Raw genomic sequence first — 17,352 nt, 5'->3', positions numbered from 1 at the left:
CACCAACACACACACCACATCTTTAACAACATCTCTGTCAGTTTTCCCCTCTGTACCAGCTCAGTTCTCTTCCTCTATATATCTGTTCCCTCACCTCCCATGGGGGAGTCTGCAGCATGCCATCACAGAGATTTTTAGGGAGGAGGGGACGATGGATATCAGGTGGGTTCTGTCTCATTGTGCTAGGACGTGAGGGTCAGGTTTCCAACAGGAGGTGAGCATGGGGTGCTAGGCAGAGGCTCCACACTGAGACACATGGTTAATTAGCATCCAAGATGGATGGAGGGATAAAGAAAAGGATGGATGGATGCAAGGAGGAATAGAAGGCAATACAGGAGGCTAATTACGCAGTTTGAAAAGAGACGGCGGAGGGAAGCGGTTTGGAAAAAGGCAAATCTGAGCATCTCAGTCACAAGATGAAAGTGCTGCTCAGGCATTGTGTCAAAGCACTTGGACTCTCATTTGAGGCTTATTGTATATATGAGCATCGCAGATTCACAGCAAAGCCAAAAGCGCTCCAAGAAATTCATTTCCTGAGCTCCAGCAATACTTTCTGATGAATGCGACAGCTGTGCTGCTAGAGTTGATTGGTGTGCATGTGTTCCAGTGCTTATCATCTGGCGCTGTCAAGACATCGCTTTCTAATTTGGAGAAATGGCAAAGTGACTTTCTGCTCATTCACACTCACACGCCAGCCTTTCTGTCAGTGTTTGTCAGCTGCTGAGTTGTGGTATTGACTCTACACAGTTATGCACTTTATACGGAAGATTGTTGTGATATGTTTAAGCTCATTCCCATAAAGTATTTTACCAATCTGAGGATTTGTTGATTGGAAGGTATGGGTTTAAATTAGAAACAAATGCATACACATGCACACAACTACAGTGAATGCAGGATCAATAATGTTTCTCAGCCTTAACACCAGACAGCCATGAGAAATAAGAATAGTGTGTGTATGTGTGCATATACTGTCATCTGCCACGGAGTTCATGGAGCTGTTCTCTGCATAAGACATTAACTTTCCCCAGATAACCACACATATACACAATGGCACACACACAGTACTGTGTATGATGTCACTAGGTTCAGGAAGAGGACACGAACTTGCGTGGATTGAAGGAATAGCAAAGTGTGTCATTGCTCTCCATCTCTGGAGTTCTGAAGAAGAGGCTCTTTGCTCACTGACTGCCTCCTCAAAAGCTGTGTTTTCACACCAGCCTGGATGAATTTCATGTTGCTGTTTTACCAGTTGCCATGGTGAGACTGAGACATATGTCTTTGTTTACTTGTGTGCGTATGTGTATGCCACAGCAGTATTTCATGCATATAGTCTGGCAGTAAATATGGCTGTCTAATTTTGGGGAAAAGGCCTGAAAAACATCCATATGACAGACATTCTTAATGTATGTGTGTGAGTTAATAAAGGGATCATCCAGACCAGCTGCAGGCCATTATGTTAATACAATCAGTTGGCAAAGAATTTCACTCATTTTATCTAAACACACATTTTCTCCTATCATCACCTTCAGTCTCTTCCTCTCCTTGGTTCAGCACGCACACATAGAAGGTCTTCCACCTGAGTCCTGGCTTCTTGCAGAGTCTAATGCCCCTTTGGCCTCACATTATGCATCTCTTTGCATAATGTCCCCTACCTAACACACACAAAGATGGCGCACTCACTTCTAGACATCATATTAAACCGGCGCACAAAGACACTCATGCCCTTCCTGCTTACCATAAAATTAACATACACATATACAGTGCACACACACGCACTAGGCTACATTAGTGAACAGAGCAGCAGCCGTGCCCCGGCCATAGTTTGGATGTCCTATTACTTCCTCACTCTTATTCAGAGACATTAGAGCTCCCTGCGTTACATGCTAATGATATTTTCTAATGCGCCTCTGCTGTACTGTCTTGCAGAATGAGTTTGAACTCGTACGTATGCAAAACAGACTAATATACTGGTCCTGCATGAAGTCATTTAGATAATTTATAGTGTTTATGGTATTAAACACGGTGTATGTGGGTGTTTGCAGGGATAGATCACTTTGATAGCCTGGATCAAAAGCTGTTTGCCTCTTTAGATGTCCATGTATGTGTCTGTCAAAGCTGTGAGTGCTTGTTTATGTACACACATGAGTTATTGTATATTTGACCGACGTGCCGGTGTGTGCATGTTACGCTACAGTGTTTAACAGATGAAATGTCTGTTGAGTAAACAGCCTGTGTTTCTAAGTACAAGCTCAGAGCCTGAACCCAGATGGCACATAATTGAAACTGTATGCTCTGTCCTCTCTTCTGCCCTCACCTCTTCCTTCCTCTGCCTTCAGGAATGGCTTGTTTAACCCCCGTGTATTGATCTAACCTAATGTCCACACTTACATAACAAAATGTGAAACTGTATCCTTTTCTCTACAATCTTGCTTTCAAACCCCACTAAGCCTGTGTTTCCACATTAAAACAATATGCTGCTTGAAAAGTGGATCAATCTGGAAGCCGGTCTGTCATTATTCATACTGTATTTCCTAAAACATGGCATATGTCCACACAGAGAACAGTACTGTTAAGAACACTGTCACATAGTCTGGGTGAGGTCACATTGTCCTGCATTGCAGTAACTGTGTTCTTCTCTTATTTATTCAGGTTTTTCCTTTAATTTGTTGCCCATCTGTAATTAATATAGTAGGAGGTGTCCTGGCTATGATTCTCCAGCTGTAATCCTTAGGTGCGTTTGCCATCAGAAAGGAGGATGAATAAGAGATTTAGCTGTTTTTCCATTACCGTACTTTGCCATTTCTGTGTGGACGTAAAATGACCTGAAAACACTTTAGGAAAGTCATTATCATATATAAACAGTATTTCCAGATTTATCCACCACAGCTTTAATCAGTCGCTTCCTGGTGTGTGTGTGTGGGTGAGAGACAGAAGAACCTTTTGCCCAAGACCTGCTCTAACTGTAATTTTTTTCATATGACTGATGTGTTTGCATGAACCATACGCACACGTTCATCAGAGGGGCACAGTGCTTACATGTGGTTGCATGTGTTTATGTTACCACATGTGGGCCATCCCTTGACTTCGCTCTCTCTTGTTTTGTGTTTCCCCTAAAACCACAAGGTTGCATATACATGCTTTAAATACTTTATGTACATCCAATAAATTAACTTTCCATAAGACTTAAATAGAATACCGAGGATTAAACATAAACCTGAGGACATTTGGTCTTTGGTGCAAGGTTTAGCTGCTTGGACAGGCCTAAAATCTTCATATAGCTTGTTCAATGTATTTTGGTTTTTTTCATCAAATTTTCATCTGGCTGACTCCTCGTGAGGGAGGTACAAGTTCAGTGCCTTGCTCACTGATATTTTAGCTGGTGAATGACTGATGCTTAGAGCCTTTTTTAGTCAGCATACTTTCTGAACATTACTTGTGTTGTGTCTCCTCACAGACAGCACCCAGAGGAGCGGAATCTCGACCTGCGCGCCACTACGAAGAGATAGACCGACAGTACCCCACACAGCCCAGGTGAGTCCACTACGTGTGTGTGCTTATTCCTCAGTGCAGGAAATAAAGGGCTAACTTCCTGCCACTCACCCCCTTTGTGTCTCCAAGACTCTGAAAAGCACACACACGGCTCAGACTAATCCTCTTTGGCGCTTGTAATTAAATCTGGAGTGTTGGCCTTGGGAGTGTCTACTCATCCTGGGAATAGGAGTGATCAGCTCTCTAGAGAGTAGAACACAGACAGGAGGATCTCACACACAAAATCACACATGCACAGAGGATGGTTTGCTCTTATGAAGGATGTATAACCTCTAGTGTGGGTTTACCGGAATTGCATGTTTTTGTTTACTGTAAATGCTCTGTTGTTTTATTAGGTGCATGAGTATCTGCATTCATGTCTCTTTTATCCTCCATTTAAGTGTTTCCCAGTAGTTTAACCACACCAAAATATTTGCTGGCTTGTGTATGGCATGCACACCATTTTGGTGATATTCCTAGGCGTTAAGTAGAGCGTGGTGTGAGGAAAGTGAGAAGATGGGACACTGGGATGAAGAGGAGAAGAGTGAGGGAAAAAAGAAGTCATTTCACGGGTTATTGCTCCTCCTGATATGACTGGGCAGAGCAGACATCAGCACTCGCTCAGAGGGGGACAAGATGGACTGAAAAGCTGGGAGAGAGAGAACAAGAGAAAAGGAGGGACAGAAAAATTAGCCAGCTATAACTGCAGAGTCAAACCCAAATGGAGACAGACAGACTGAGGGAGATTTGCACGTAGTCCAACCCTTACTTACGTACAGTACAGTGACAGAAAAAAGAAGTCATGCCATTTACTTATAACTTTCTTTGTAATGAATTTGGAACAAATCTGGAAAATTGGAATCCTTCCCAGTCATTCAGAAATGAATGCTGCATTCTGCATTTTACTGCTGAACTGATTCATCAACAGTGATTTAAATAATCCATTCATCATTCTCAAACAGAAATGCCAAACACTGTGTTTTCCAGCCTGTCAAATGTGAGGATTTTTTTGCTTAATCATTCTAAATTAAATCTCTTTGGGTTTTACATTGTTGATCAGGCAAAACAAGACATTAGAAGATGCCATCCTGGGTGTGTTTGACCACTTTTTGGACAAATAATAGAGTAAATGATTAATTGTTTAGTCAAATAATTCATCAAATTGCCACATATTCTTTGTACCCAGCTGGTAAAAGGTTTTTCTGTATTTCTTTGCTATTATCATTGCAAAGTTAAACAACTTTGGGTTTTAGACTGTTGGTTATTCAATTTTGAGCTCTGTGAAATTGTGTTTGGCATTTTTGTTCTGTTTTCTGGCATTTTATTGACAAAAGGATTACATAATAATACTAAATATTCAATGAACTGATAATGATAGTTATAGTTCAGACCTACTGCATTGCTAGTGCATATTGTAGTATGTGCAAGTGTAAATTCTAGTATATTAATAAACTGGCATCTACTATTTGTGACAGAGGATAGATACAAAACAAATAGGATTTTAAAAAGGCAATTCATCTGCAACCTACACATGATGTTGGCAGCTTTTGGCTGTAATACCTGACCCTGAATGGCAGCTCAAATGTTTTAGATTTAAGTAATAAATGGTAAATAGCACTACTTTAAGTAGCAGCTATCTGTCGTTTAGGCTTGAAGATAAATCAGGTTCAGGTAATGATATGCTCCCGTTGTCATTTAACTGTTGTTGGTCTCCTCTTTGAAGTATTTTGAGGCCAAAGACCATCTGTTTGAATTGCACATGGCATGGTTAATATGCTCCTGGGGGGCATTTACCTCACAGATGAGCTTTTGCTCACCATTCACAAGAGCAGCAAAAGGTAGATGAGAAGTGGCAGATAGTTTGGACACTGTTCAAGTTTACCTTTGTTTTCTTATTTCTGATGTTTCGCAAAAGATAAGTCACAGCTCCTCAGTCTCCACACCTCTTCAGACTTACACTGGCATAAATGCAGAGGCAAGAGGAGGTGGAGACACAAATATATTCTGGGATTTTTTTTTTTTTTGGAGGGTGAAAAACAGGAGGAAAAGAGAAGAGCAGCCACAGCAGTGAATTGAAAGGCAAAAGGGGGTGGTGAACAAAAAATATTTTGGGGTTTTTTTTTTTTTTTTTTTTTTTTTTTTTTGGAGGGTGAAAAACAGGAGGAAAAGAGAAGAGCAGCCACAGCAGTGAATTGAATACATTTTTCAAAGTGGAGCTGAACTTTGTGCAAAATCCCCCCGGGGGCCACCATTATTGAAAGCCATTTCCTCTCAGAATGAGTGCGGCTCCACCATTGGCCTGGCTCTCATTAGCATACATTTGGCCTGCCTTTGTGTGGAGCCGGCTGGGGCTGCAGCTGGAGGGGAGGGAGTGAAGGAGGTGATTGTGTGTGTATGTGTGAGTGCATGGTTAGTACAGAAGATGTAGCAAAGCACCTCACAGATGGGAACATATGGAGAGAGAGGAGAGGTAAGAGTCAGAAGCACAGGGATGGAATTGAGGCAGAATAAAAGCATTCAGACAGACACTTAAATATCTCATTTTCAGTATTATGTTGCTGAGAGTCATTATGTCAGTGCACATTACAACTTTCCTTATGAAAACACAAATGTATAGTATGTTAAATTGGTTTTAAATTTGGAGTTTCATCTTTTTTTCTCCCATAAGTTCGTGTTTTTTTGTAATTTTAAGGAATACATTATATTTTTAGCCGTCTTCCCTGTTACTTTCTTAATCGTATTGAAAAACATTTTTTCACAATTCTACAGCCCAAACTGTGAATTCATTATACAGAGATCTGTCTGGCTATTCCCACCTCTCAAATCAAGAGTTTCTTTGCATGTGAAGGAGAAGGAGTGTATGTATGCCAAAGGAAAGAAAGTGGACCTCAGCCTAGGACCTAGTGCTGAGGGCTGCTGCATGACAGCCAGCAAGAGAAGCTGAAGTCTGGAAAAGAGGATTTGGGAAGAGCACTGGAAGTGGCAGTGTCGAGAGCTTTGCCCCAGGGAGGGTGATAGTCTGCTTTGGCTTTTACCTCCCTCTCCACTGCCCATTAACACCGGGGTGCAGGTCACCCTCCGGATACACACAAATTCATGCGCAAACATTGCCATATGGAGAATATTAACATCATTACCAATTCAAAGCAGCAGGTCATGGGCATGGTAACCCAGCCCCAGGTTATCCAATCAGAGCACCTCATGAACCACTCCCCCAAGATGATTGGATTAGGGGGCCACATTGGTGTGGCTGGGGCTGATAATTGGCTGATTAATGTGCAGCCCACAGCCAGTGAGTTAGAGAGCACAGGGCTCCAACCAGGAGACCATACTGGCTTCATGGTAAAGCTCCTGTCACATCTGGGCAATGGAAATGACCCACTGAGAAGGACATAAGGTGTGTGCGAGTGTATTCACATCTGGGCAATGGAAATGACCCACCGAGAAGGACATAAGGTGTGTGTGAGTGTATGAGAGAGAGAGTGTGAGTGTGCCTTTGTATTACTTACATTATGGGGAACAAAACCTGTTAACACACACATTGTGGGGACTCGACCATGCGGTCCCCACAAGGAAGTCACTGAATTGTAAGGTTAGGTCTACAGGAAATGAATGTATGTAAATGTAAAGTCCCCACAAGGAATGAAAACACTGTGTGTGTGTTTGTGCAAATGGGAAAGATCTCCACTGGTCTATTTGATTCATAGTAACAAAGAGAAAAAACAGAGCACAAGTCGGGCTGGTTCCAGATTACACTCAGTCTAAGCGAACTTTGCACACTCATCCTTTGCATTTGTGATTGGGGTTAGTTTTTCTCAGGAGCCTCTCAGATGTGTCTTCTGAGAAGTGACTGACCACTTTATGCTCTCACCAAGCACTCTCTGTCCCCCCTTAAGAAAACAGAGGGTAACATCTTGATTGTCCTCAACATGTTGAGTGCCCTCTGCTATGTGTACAAGTGTCCCTGAAGGGCTCTTCTCTGACCTTCCTGAAAAGCGTACACACTAACACACATCTCAGGCTTAGAATCACTTGGGTTTTCTTCGCCATGTCTCAGCACTTGGACCTTTTCACCCTAGTTGAAAAGGGCTCAGGCCCTAATGAGCCACGTGCACACTGGACACACCTACAGAACAGTGAAGATAAGTGCGCTGCACCCTCTCTGGGTGATAACAATCTGTAGATTAAAATAGCATGAATAAATAAGGAAAGATTAGAGGAATGTTGAAAATACAAACCTTTTTAAAATGCTGATATTTACTCATTCATTTCTGCTTCACTCTCTGATTTTGTCAACTGGAAATAAGCTCCCAGAATTTCATTCCTACTTCACATGGTTGGACGGCCATATTTATTACAAAGTTCTGTTATCATCTCAGTGCAGTAATATTGTTAGGCCCTGTAGTTTGGAGCACTCAATGAATTTGATTGGCTTTTTCAAGGTCAGCAGAGAAAATATATTTTTGCTGCGATCGCCCTGTCTTTATTAAAACCCCAGTCCTGCTTCTCACAGCTTCATAATGGATCAAATGCTTCCCACCTGCTGCTGTGCAGCTGTCGAATGGCTCACTTTAAAATCACCCAGCTAAGGTAAACTTATTGTCTCTGTAACTCATTTAATTTCTCGGGTCCGTCAGAGCTCAGCATTACACTACTGGACCCTACGTGATCGGTTTAAAAGGTGATGTGACCCCTGCATTATTGTAAAATAAGCAGCCCAAGAGCATCTGAAGCAGTGTGTGGATTATTTACTTTGATTTCCCGAGAGGTGCTGTGACCCTTTTCTTATTTGCAGGCCTGTTATGAAGGAAAGGGTCCCGTTGGTTTACAGAGGCAGCAATATTTGTCCAGCTAACAGTGTTTGTGCTCAGACACAGGAGAATGTAATGGAATCAGTGGTAGGAAATGAAAGGACTTTGCCCAGTTCTGTCACATTCACAGCTGAGGCACTAGTGGCTCTATCTGTTTACAATGACTTCTGTTTTTCTGTTCTCTGCATTTACCCTGATTCTATCAATCCTTTTGTCTGCATTTTTGTTTCACTTCTGTTTATCTCTCTCTCAGGTGTCTTTGTGTCTAGTCTCGCGCTCTGTCTTCTCCTTCCTCTCCATCCCTTGCTCCCACTGTCTCTGGGCTGTGTAGGAAAATGAAATCAATTCTTTATAAATAAAAGAAAAGATTTACCCTTTGAAACCTCAGCGTTCTTTGTGAGCTCAGTTAGAAAAGCAGAGACTGTCATGTACACGTCCACATGGCAGTCAGTCTATAAATACAGATATACAATCACCTATGTGCAGGGGACGCAGGAATCACTCTGAATCCAAATGTTCTCCTCTTTGTCTAAAATAGAAGAGAAAAGAACAGGCATTCAGTGATCCTAATTTGAACTGTGAAATTGAATATGAGTTGTGGAGGACCTCTTTTATGTATTAAGTGAAAAAGAAGTCACATCTGTTTCTGTCATTAAGTGTTAATCTGCCTCTATTCCCCACCATGACTCTACTGCATGATGGCTCCCCTGGAGTACTGTCCAGGAAGTTGACCTCACCTTTGATCTCCTTTACTCATAGCTGCATGTACTTTTGGCAGCCCAGGCCTGGAGCTTTTTGTACTCTTGCACTGTAAGTATCACTAGAATAAATTGAAAAAGCATGTTGTAGAACACTGAATAAATGTTATTGATAGTTGTCTGAAACATGACATCACTGAAATGATGAATGAGTCATTAAATGTTTCTGTGAGCTGTAGGAGAGAGTAGCTATTCTTAGTTTCCATCCAGGCTGTTTGCCCTGGTGCCTCCTATCTCTCCTCACATTCTCATTTTTAATCCAAAACTCCCATGTTGCACTGCTACTTGCCACTGATACTGTGCACATTTGCTGTAATTGCAGCAGAGAGTGCAAACCTGGGCCCATTTTGATGAGGCACGTGCATTTCCACTGCTGTTGTTGACATAGGCGAGTTTGATTAGCAGAGCTGCGTCTGTGACCAGGACCAGAGTGGCTAATGGTTTCCTCTGCTGTGGAGCCAGCCAGACCTGCTCTGTGTCTGTAGCACTCAGCTTGCGCAGTGCCATTAGCACTTTGACTTAGTGTGTGTGTGTGTGTGTGTGTGTGTGTGTGTGTGGGATTTGGACAAAGATGAATTTATGGAATGGAGAGAATGCATCATGCGCTAATGAATATGCCAGCTTGCTAAATATACTGTATTACAGCTTTTAAATAAAGGGTTTTTACAATAATTGATTACCAGGAAATGTTTTGGCTCTGGCTACAACTTATCCAGAAATTAGGGATACAGACAGTGACATCACTACTTGAAACCACAGGAGGAATAAAATAAATGAAGCAGTTTTTTCTAGCACCACTGATACCTCTGCAAATTGACACATTAAGCATTTTACCCAGAAAAGTGTGCTCACATGCATTTTAATTTAATTTAATGTGTGTAAGAGCTTGGTAGTGAGGAGCAGCAGCTGTTTTTTTTGCCTAGCATTGCATGCAGTGCTTTTAGCCATGGACAGGCAGATGTCCTTACGTACGTGTCTGTATGTTCATCTTTGGAATCCTACCATTAATAAATGAAATGTACTAATGCAGTTTCAGAGCAGTAACCCAGGTGCCTGAGCATCAGTGTCACCAAAACAAGACTAAACCTAAATCTATCCCTAAACTTAAAACAGAAGGCAGAGCAGCTGTAGAAAGGGTACCACTGGCTGAGCTCTAGATTAAGGTTTAGTTTCATTTCATTGTCTATTTTTCCCCTAATTTGGGTACTGTTTTTTCAGAATTTTCAAGTTCATATTTTGCCCTTCAGAGAGAGAGAGACAGACAAAGGCTGTTTCCAGCTGTTTAGTAAAAAGCACTTAAGAGGGCTGGGAGCACATGGGGGAATAGGATGGTGAGTGGGCGTGGGGGTATAATAAGGAAATGTAATTTAGGCAGTTACTAATTTCCTCCTGCTGTTTCCTATGGACAGGTGCAGGATAAGCCCCCACCCTTGATCCCCTATGCTGCCACTGTACACCAAAATTCCTCACTGTCATAAGGTGCAAGTTATTCCTAAATGGCAACACACACTCACAGATCCAGATGAGGAACACACTTTTTTTTTTTTCTGTCACTGCTGAGTATGTAATCATATACACTCACTGGCCACTTTATTAGGTACACCTGTACAACTGTATGCACTTCAATGCAACACTTCTGCTTTAATATCTATGTTTATGAAGCTCAAAGTGTATACATTCCATGACATACATGAGAGGATCAGAATATTAGGAACACCTCTGAATATAATGTAGTCCAGTACAACACCACCTTTAACTATGACCTCAATAATAAACGTAGAATTGAATTTCTGCATTTATGACACTCCAAATACACATTCACATGCATATAAATATGGGTGTAATATTCAGGCTGTTATTTGCACTCACATAGTCTCAGAGGGTGGCTGGCAGTGTGGTATATGGTGCTGATGTTCTCGAAGTGCGAGTCAGATGTATTACACAGCGTGTCATTAGAGCTTTTCACTCTAGTTGGTCCCTGTGGTGCACATCACACCCTGTTCTGCTGCTCTACATAGACCTCAGAGGGACAGACGTGAGCCTACAGCTGTCTGTCCGACTGTCTCCAGTTAAACATGGCTTGTCTTTTTCAACACAGGAATTCCTTTTTCCTTTGTTTACATGGTCTCCAGTTTCTGTTCAGATTTATGGCAAACTATGAATAGATAAATTTGATCTATTTTATGTTGCATCCCTACATGATTTATATGCATGATTAAATTGTAGATTGTATACAAAGAAATTAAGTAATAAATAGGGATGGCAATGCAATGACTAACAAGTAAAGATGTATCCAAATAGTTCATTTCATGACCAAATAAATCAAAACTGGCTTTACAAAATGTCTGTAAATGATCTCTTCCCAGTGGTCTCATACCTTTGGTCACCGTCTTCACAGCAGCAAATTGTAGCTTTATTAATAATAGCTCAAATACAATATCACATAATAACAGTGGGAAAATAACAACCTATCAAGTACTAATTTCTTCCTGAAAGCATTTCCATTTTCTCTTTTTACCACATTCATTCAAACCTATTTATTTGTTTCACTAAACATCTAATTTGCATGTGAGTTTTTAATTTTATTTTTTATTTTGACATTTCAAACATGCATAAAACCCACTTGACAGCTGAATGAAAACAGCTACTGTCTGCCTGTCTCTTGCTGTCATAAGCTCTTTTCAAACTAGATTAGCCACACCAGCCGAGCTCCTTTAATTGTCATTACAAACGGCAACCAACATTTTAATCCAGCGAGAATCTGCCATGTTTTTGGCATGTTTTTTAATAAGTCAAAAGCATCAGCTCTGGAGGACATTTCTACACTGTATTCAAGAAGCTGTAACTCAAGTCATGTTTTTAGTGACAAACAGGTGTAAAAACAAATTACAGCATTTTCTTCCATCTTTGTCCTCACTTCTGTCTTTCTGTTTACCTTAATTTAGCTTCTGTTAGTCCTTGTGGTCGGTCCTCTTGTGTGCTGTCTTGCCCCTGCGCACTCCTCCTCTCTTACCCATTGTGCACAAGCTCGTTGATGGGTTGCGTAAGTTTGCAAGTAAACAGATATTTCATTCTGAGACGTAAAATATACAAATGCAGCTATGCACTCTTCTCTGTCTCACTCTTCTTACTCACTGAGACCTTCAGAAAGTACTGGAGCCCCCTCATACCCTGAAGTGAAGAGGTCTGAATACTTTCTGAAGCCAACATCCTGGAAAAAAAAATTTTCAACTCTGACAAATGAAATCATATTTTAAGTAAAATTTAAATACTGTAGCATCTGACATGGTTTGAGGACATTTCAGGTTAGTAAAAGCCTAAACACATTCACTTCTCTCCATCTTCCAGACTGTCTGAAGCCATCTGTGTGACCCAGGGATGAGGAGCTCCCTGTGGGTCACTGATGCTGACAGACTCCCTAATCCCCCAGCTGCCTGGTCGGACACACACACAAACAAATGCTTACTTTCATATTGTTGCAGGCAGACGTGTTCTTCTCTCAGAGCTGCCTTTGTTTACTTTTATACAGCAATTTTAAAATGCAATTATGTAATTGTCCATTTTAAATTGAGTGGGAAAAGGAGGTTTAATCAATGTACAGCAAAACAATAACAAATACATGAGACCCTTCATCTTTTCCTGCAAACACATTTAACCTATCTCTCCCTTCCCTGAACAAACATAAATACTCCCATAGGAGCAGACAACCACACACAGCTTCTGGACTTGGGCTATTTCACCATGTCATGCTAAGGTCAGGGGTCATCCTGACCAATATACTATAGCACCAAAGGAATTTATCCTTCTTAATTTAACCCTTAGTCATCCAGAAAATTGAACAGAGTGTTTAAGGTTGCTTTCACACCTAAATTGTTTGATGCAGTTCTAAGTCTGGTGTGTTTGTTACTTACTGGAATGGTTTTTGCATCCATCAGTTTTGGAATTGTGCACAGCAAACCACATTGTTGAAGGATTACTGCAGATGTGGATTTACTGTTGCTTATATTACCATTTGGCCCTGATTATCACCTTGGGGAAGCAAACATAATGCTGTAGATGAGAAAGGAGGAAAAGAGGAGGAGGCATCTAAATTAGTGAGCGAGGAGATGAACAATATGAAGAGGAGATGCCACAGAGGTGATAGCGAAGGACAGGATGATGAATATTCAAGTGGAAATGATGTGGAAATTGAAGATTGGGGGGTAAGAAGAATGCTGAGAGAAGAAAGGGGAAGCTGGTGGAGGTTCCTGTCGTTTTGGGTGGCCCTGAGTCAGGTTGAGGACCCAGGTGTTTCCCCTCCTCTGTCCCTGTATCACTCCATTCTTTCCTTCTCTTCGCCTCCCCTGGTGGCCATCGCCATTTAATCTGGATTAATGAGGATGTTGATGTTCACCTCTGTTGTCTCTCTAGCTCTTTCCACTCTCCTCTCAACATTCACAGGGAGGAATATATTGTTCTTACCCAGACTCCCCCCATATCTGCTTCTGTCTGTCCACATCTTAATTTCAGATGAAATCTCTTTCACCTCTCAGATTCCTCCACCTTTTTTCCACTTCCTTCCCCATTTTCTTCCATATCTCAAGTCTTTGCAGTGCATGCATGTATGTCTGTCTGTATGTGTGCGTGTGCAACTTCAGTTTTCCAACTCTGCTGACTGACAAGGCCTAGCTGTTCATTTTTAGACCACCTGTGTATCCTGTCCCACAGCTCTGTTTGGGTGGTCAGACCTCCCAGTCCACAGAATACGCTCACAGCTCTGTTTGGGTGGTCAGACCTCACACACACACACACACATAGAAATCTACGTTACCTTGTATTCCCTTGAATATCTACAAGGGAAGTCTGCTTATGCACAAGCATGGGCACACACAACCAAGCTGTACGCGACCTAATCTGTGGTGAGTGAGTCACTCTAATTGGCCAGTCAACAGGTGCTGAGCTCGACTCAGGGGACCAGACAGAGGAGACGCAGGGATAAGATTGCAGAACAAGGGAGAGGCTAAACTCAAGGCTTCTGTGTAATGACTACAGTGGGAGCCATTGTTGCAGGGTGGGAAGTAAATGTCTGAATCTCTTTTGCTGCTCTGTATTGGTGATTGGCATATAGCATTAGAGCTATTTGAGCTATAGCCAGTTATATTCATCCAGGAGTAGACTGCATTTGGTCAAACACTAGTATGATCAAGATCACATAACCAGATACCTTGAAGCATGTAGCCTCTGGCTTTATGCTAATGTAATTCACAGGCAGGGGATAGCCAGCATGACTTTCCAAAGTTATAAAACGGTAGCCTGTAGCAACACGCCCACACTAGCACAGAACCTTGAGGTGTGTGCGTTTAGTTATATGTGCCCAAAACAGGCAATGATGTGACTTATCGTAAAAGTAGCTGGAGAGTTTGTTTGGAATAAACGGAAAAGGTGTGGGAAGACTTTTAATTTATGATGTTGGCAGATCACCACTTATAAAAATAGGAATGTTTCCTTACAGCTAGGCTGATGAGCTGACTTTCAGATTTGCTTACTAGCTAGACTTGTGTGTCACTCGGCACTGGAAACAGCACATAAGATGGAAAGCATTTGAATGGGCCTGTGAAAGGTGAGCAGCCCACCCTTTTCTCCTTTCTCTCTCTCTTTCTCTCTAGTCCCTCTCTTTCTCAATCTCTCTCCAACCCTCTTTCCGTCTCCCTGAGGCCCGCGTGTCGCCTTTCCCAGGGGTTTATCCCCCTAATCACCCAGAGCTAGTGGGAGGGAACTGGAGACTTGCAGCTGGCTGCCTTGTTACTGCAGACACACTCACACACATTCCTATACACACACAACCTCATATATGCTTACCAAAGCATTTGCTGTTATCTCTTGGCATCTCCCCCCACACACACACACACACACACACACACACAAAACACAGTCCTGCCAAGGCCACAGCCTCGCCACGTAAACTGAATAACAGGAGGAGGCTTACCACAAGGGAGGGCCAAATCTCTGGTACGTCCTCTGCCCCAAACCAGTTTAAACCAGTATTAAATATTGTCTTCCTTTATATCCTCAAGCATATATAAATGCTGTGATCGTGTGCCTCTATGTATCTGTCAGACAGTCTTACAGGCCTGCTCCAGGCTAATATCAGGTGCAGTCAGTAGACATGCAGTCCTTACTTTGTAATTTCTCCCAACCCAACTTTCTCTTTCAGGAGGGATCCATATTACCCCACCCTCTCCAGACCCACGCAGAAAGAACCAGCCTCTTACCCCAGACACTACCATGACCCTCCAGATTACAGCAGCTCCACCCGTGTGCCACAGCCCCAGTCTCAGCAGGCACCCAGCAATGTGCTCTACTACCCCTCAGCTCCCCGCGCAGGACAGCAGCACCAGGCAGCGGTGAGGCAGGACGTCCCCCCTTCCCCCACGGCAGGCCACAGGGGGCGGCCTACAGGCAAGCCAGCCCTGGCCGCTACACCAGCCCAGAGAGGTACCCCACGGGGGAAAGACAGCCGGACCCAAGACGGAAGAACCCCATGATAGGTGCGGTGTAAAAGGTAGTCCCCTCATCTGACCTCATCTAGAAATGAGGTCAACTGGGACATTTACACAAAGAATATATATTGTAAGTAGCTTAGAATTGATTCGAGATTTGTGAGACATAATATCAGCTGTCACTCAGGCTGCCAGTGTAGGTAAGTTAGATTTGGCCACATTAATTTATTTGCTCAGGATCCCTGAAAGCAATATGTGACAAGTTGAGAGGCTAAAATAGGATTTATTTATGACCAGTTCACAAGCATCTGGTCATAAATCTTTACAGGCCAAGGCAGATTTAACAAGCATTAAGGATTCATGTGGGTGCATATAAATATGTATAACTGCTTTTGTATATTTGCAAGTTTCTATACACTTGATTTTTATGTAGACATGACATTAAAATAAGGGCAGTTAAATGAATTTGTTAGATACATAACATAAACCTAGTGCCATATGTTGTATATAATCAACTATCAGTGCTGATCCGCATTTTGCACAAGCTGATCAAAGGGAAGAAAATAAACATCACCATGACCACAATAAGATGAGAGACACGGGAAGTTAAAGTTGACAAACAGGAAATGGAAGTAACCCCGACAAAGTATCTGCTTGTCCATGGTTTTTTATAACTTGGACGGCTTTACATCCTGCTATCAACCTTTGCTATTTATTATGTATATTTGCCATTGATTAGGTGGTTGTGGGTGTGGTTGCTACACTTACTGTACATTTGTTAATCATTTAAATCAGTTGAGTTTATTTGTGATATATTTGTGGTGTTTCTAACAAAATGTAGAACTCTTGATCCACACACACAACACTTCAAAGGTATCCTGTGTGACTTGTCATACTGTGCAGCTAATAGTTTGATTAAACATTTTAAACTTCAATACATCATTGATAAAAGTCACTGCACCAAAAACTGATAAATGTGTCAATGGTGGTTTGATTTAAACATGATTTTTATATGAATATTTTGCATTAAATATTGTAAAAGTCTCTCTCTCTGTGGCACCAATTAATTTCATCCTATTTCTGCTTAATTCCACCAATTAGTCAGACTATGCATATTTAAAGTATTTAGTCAAACTATGACAACACCATGAGTCATCACTTTAAAAATTAATTACAATATTCAGCTTAATTTCTCCAAGCACAGTCTCCAGATAAATTTGGCCTGTGAGATGACTGATAAGAGGAGCCAGCGTTCTGATAATGACTAAATCATCTTCAACAATTAGAGGCAGGGAAACTCCACTAGAAAATGATTACTACCCAATTTGCTCTCAGAAATAAAGATGGCACTGATTGGTGAAATTAGACTTGAAATAGGGAATAATTAGGGTGTAGAGAATTCTTTTTCTATCAGTTAGTGTTTAATTAGCATCAAGGCCAACGGGGACCGGGCCTCTGCTGATCTGTCTTGTCTCCGCACCACTCCTGTCCTTTCAAACCAGCCAGCACAGGCTGACAAATGGTTAATTGTTTTATTTAAACCAATTTAAAGCAAATGAAGTCCTTCCCAGATAAATTCACAGCACGCACCAGGTGACTGAACGTCAGGCAAGGCACAAACTATCTGACAAAGTAACAGTAATAAACAAAGGCTCATTGTAACATGTCTCTATTCATATTTTAAAAACAGCGAGACAAACCAGAATAGATTAAAGCTGTATAAACAAGTCAGGGAACAACAGCTGTCTACTGACCATCCTGTGGTGACACAACGGG

The 17,352-nt window shown here is 41.8% G+C and overlaps 1 protein-coding gene across 5 annotated transcripts in view; it reads left to right on the top strand.

The window, feature by feature from the left end:
- Positions 1 to 16,574, top strand: part of pard3ba (par-3 family cell polarity regulator beta a) — a 131,528-nt gene extending 114,954 nt beyond the window's left edge. For 4 of the 5 annotated variants that reach the window (XM_020592181.1, XM_020592179.1, XM_020592178.1 and 1 more), the window contains 2 exons: positions 3,455 to 3,531; positions 15,291 to 16,573. In XM_020592181.1, coding sequence (XP_020447837.1) covers positions 3,455 to 3,531; positions 15,291 to 15,621 — 408 coding nt within the window. In that variant the 3' untranslated portion in view covers positions 15,622 to 16,573. Of the gene's footprint in view, positions 1 to 3,454; positions 3,532 to 15,290 lie in introns of all 5 variants that reach the window. The other variant, XM_020592177.1, reaches the window with a different exon arrangement.
- The last annotated feature ends 778 nt before the right edge of the window (positions 16,575 to 17,352 follow it).

This window comes from Monopterus albus, unplaced genomic scaffold (genome assembly GCF_001952655.1).
Source record: "Monopterus albus unplaced genomic scaffold, M_albus_1.0 scaffold16.1, whole genome shotgun sequence".
Lineage (NCBI taxonomy): Eukaryota > Metazoa > Chordata > Actinopteri > Synbranchiformes > Synbranchidae > Monopterus > Monopterus albus.
The sequence above is the reverse complement of the archived record's forward strand: the minus strand, read 5'-3'. Positions and strand labels throughout refer to the sequence as shown.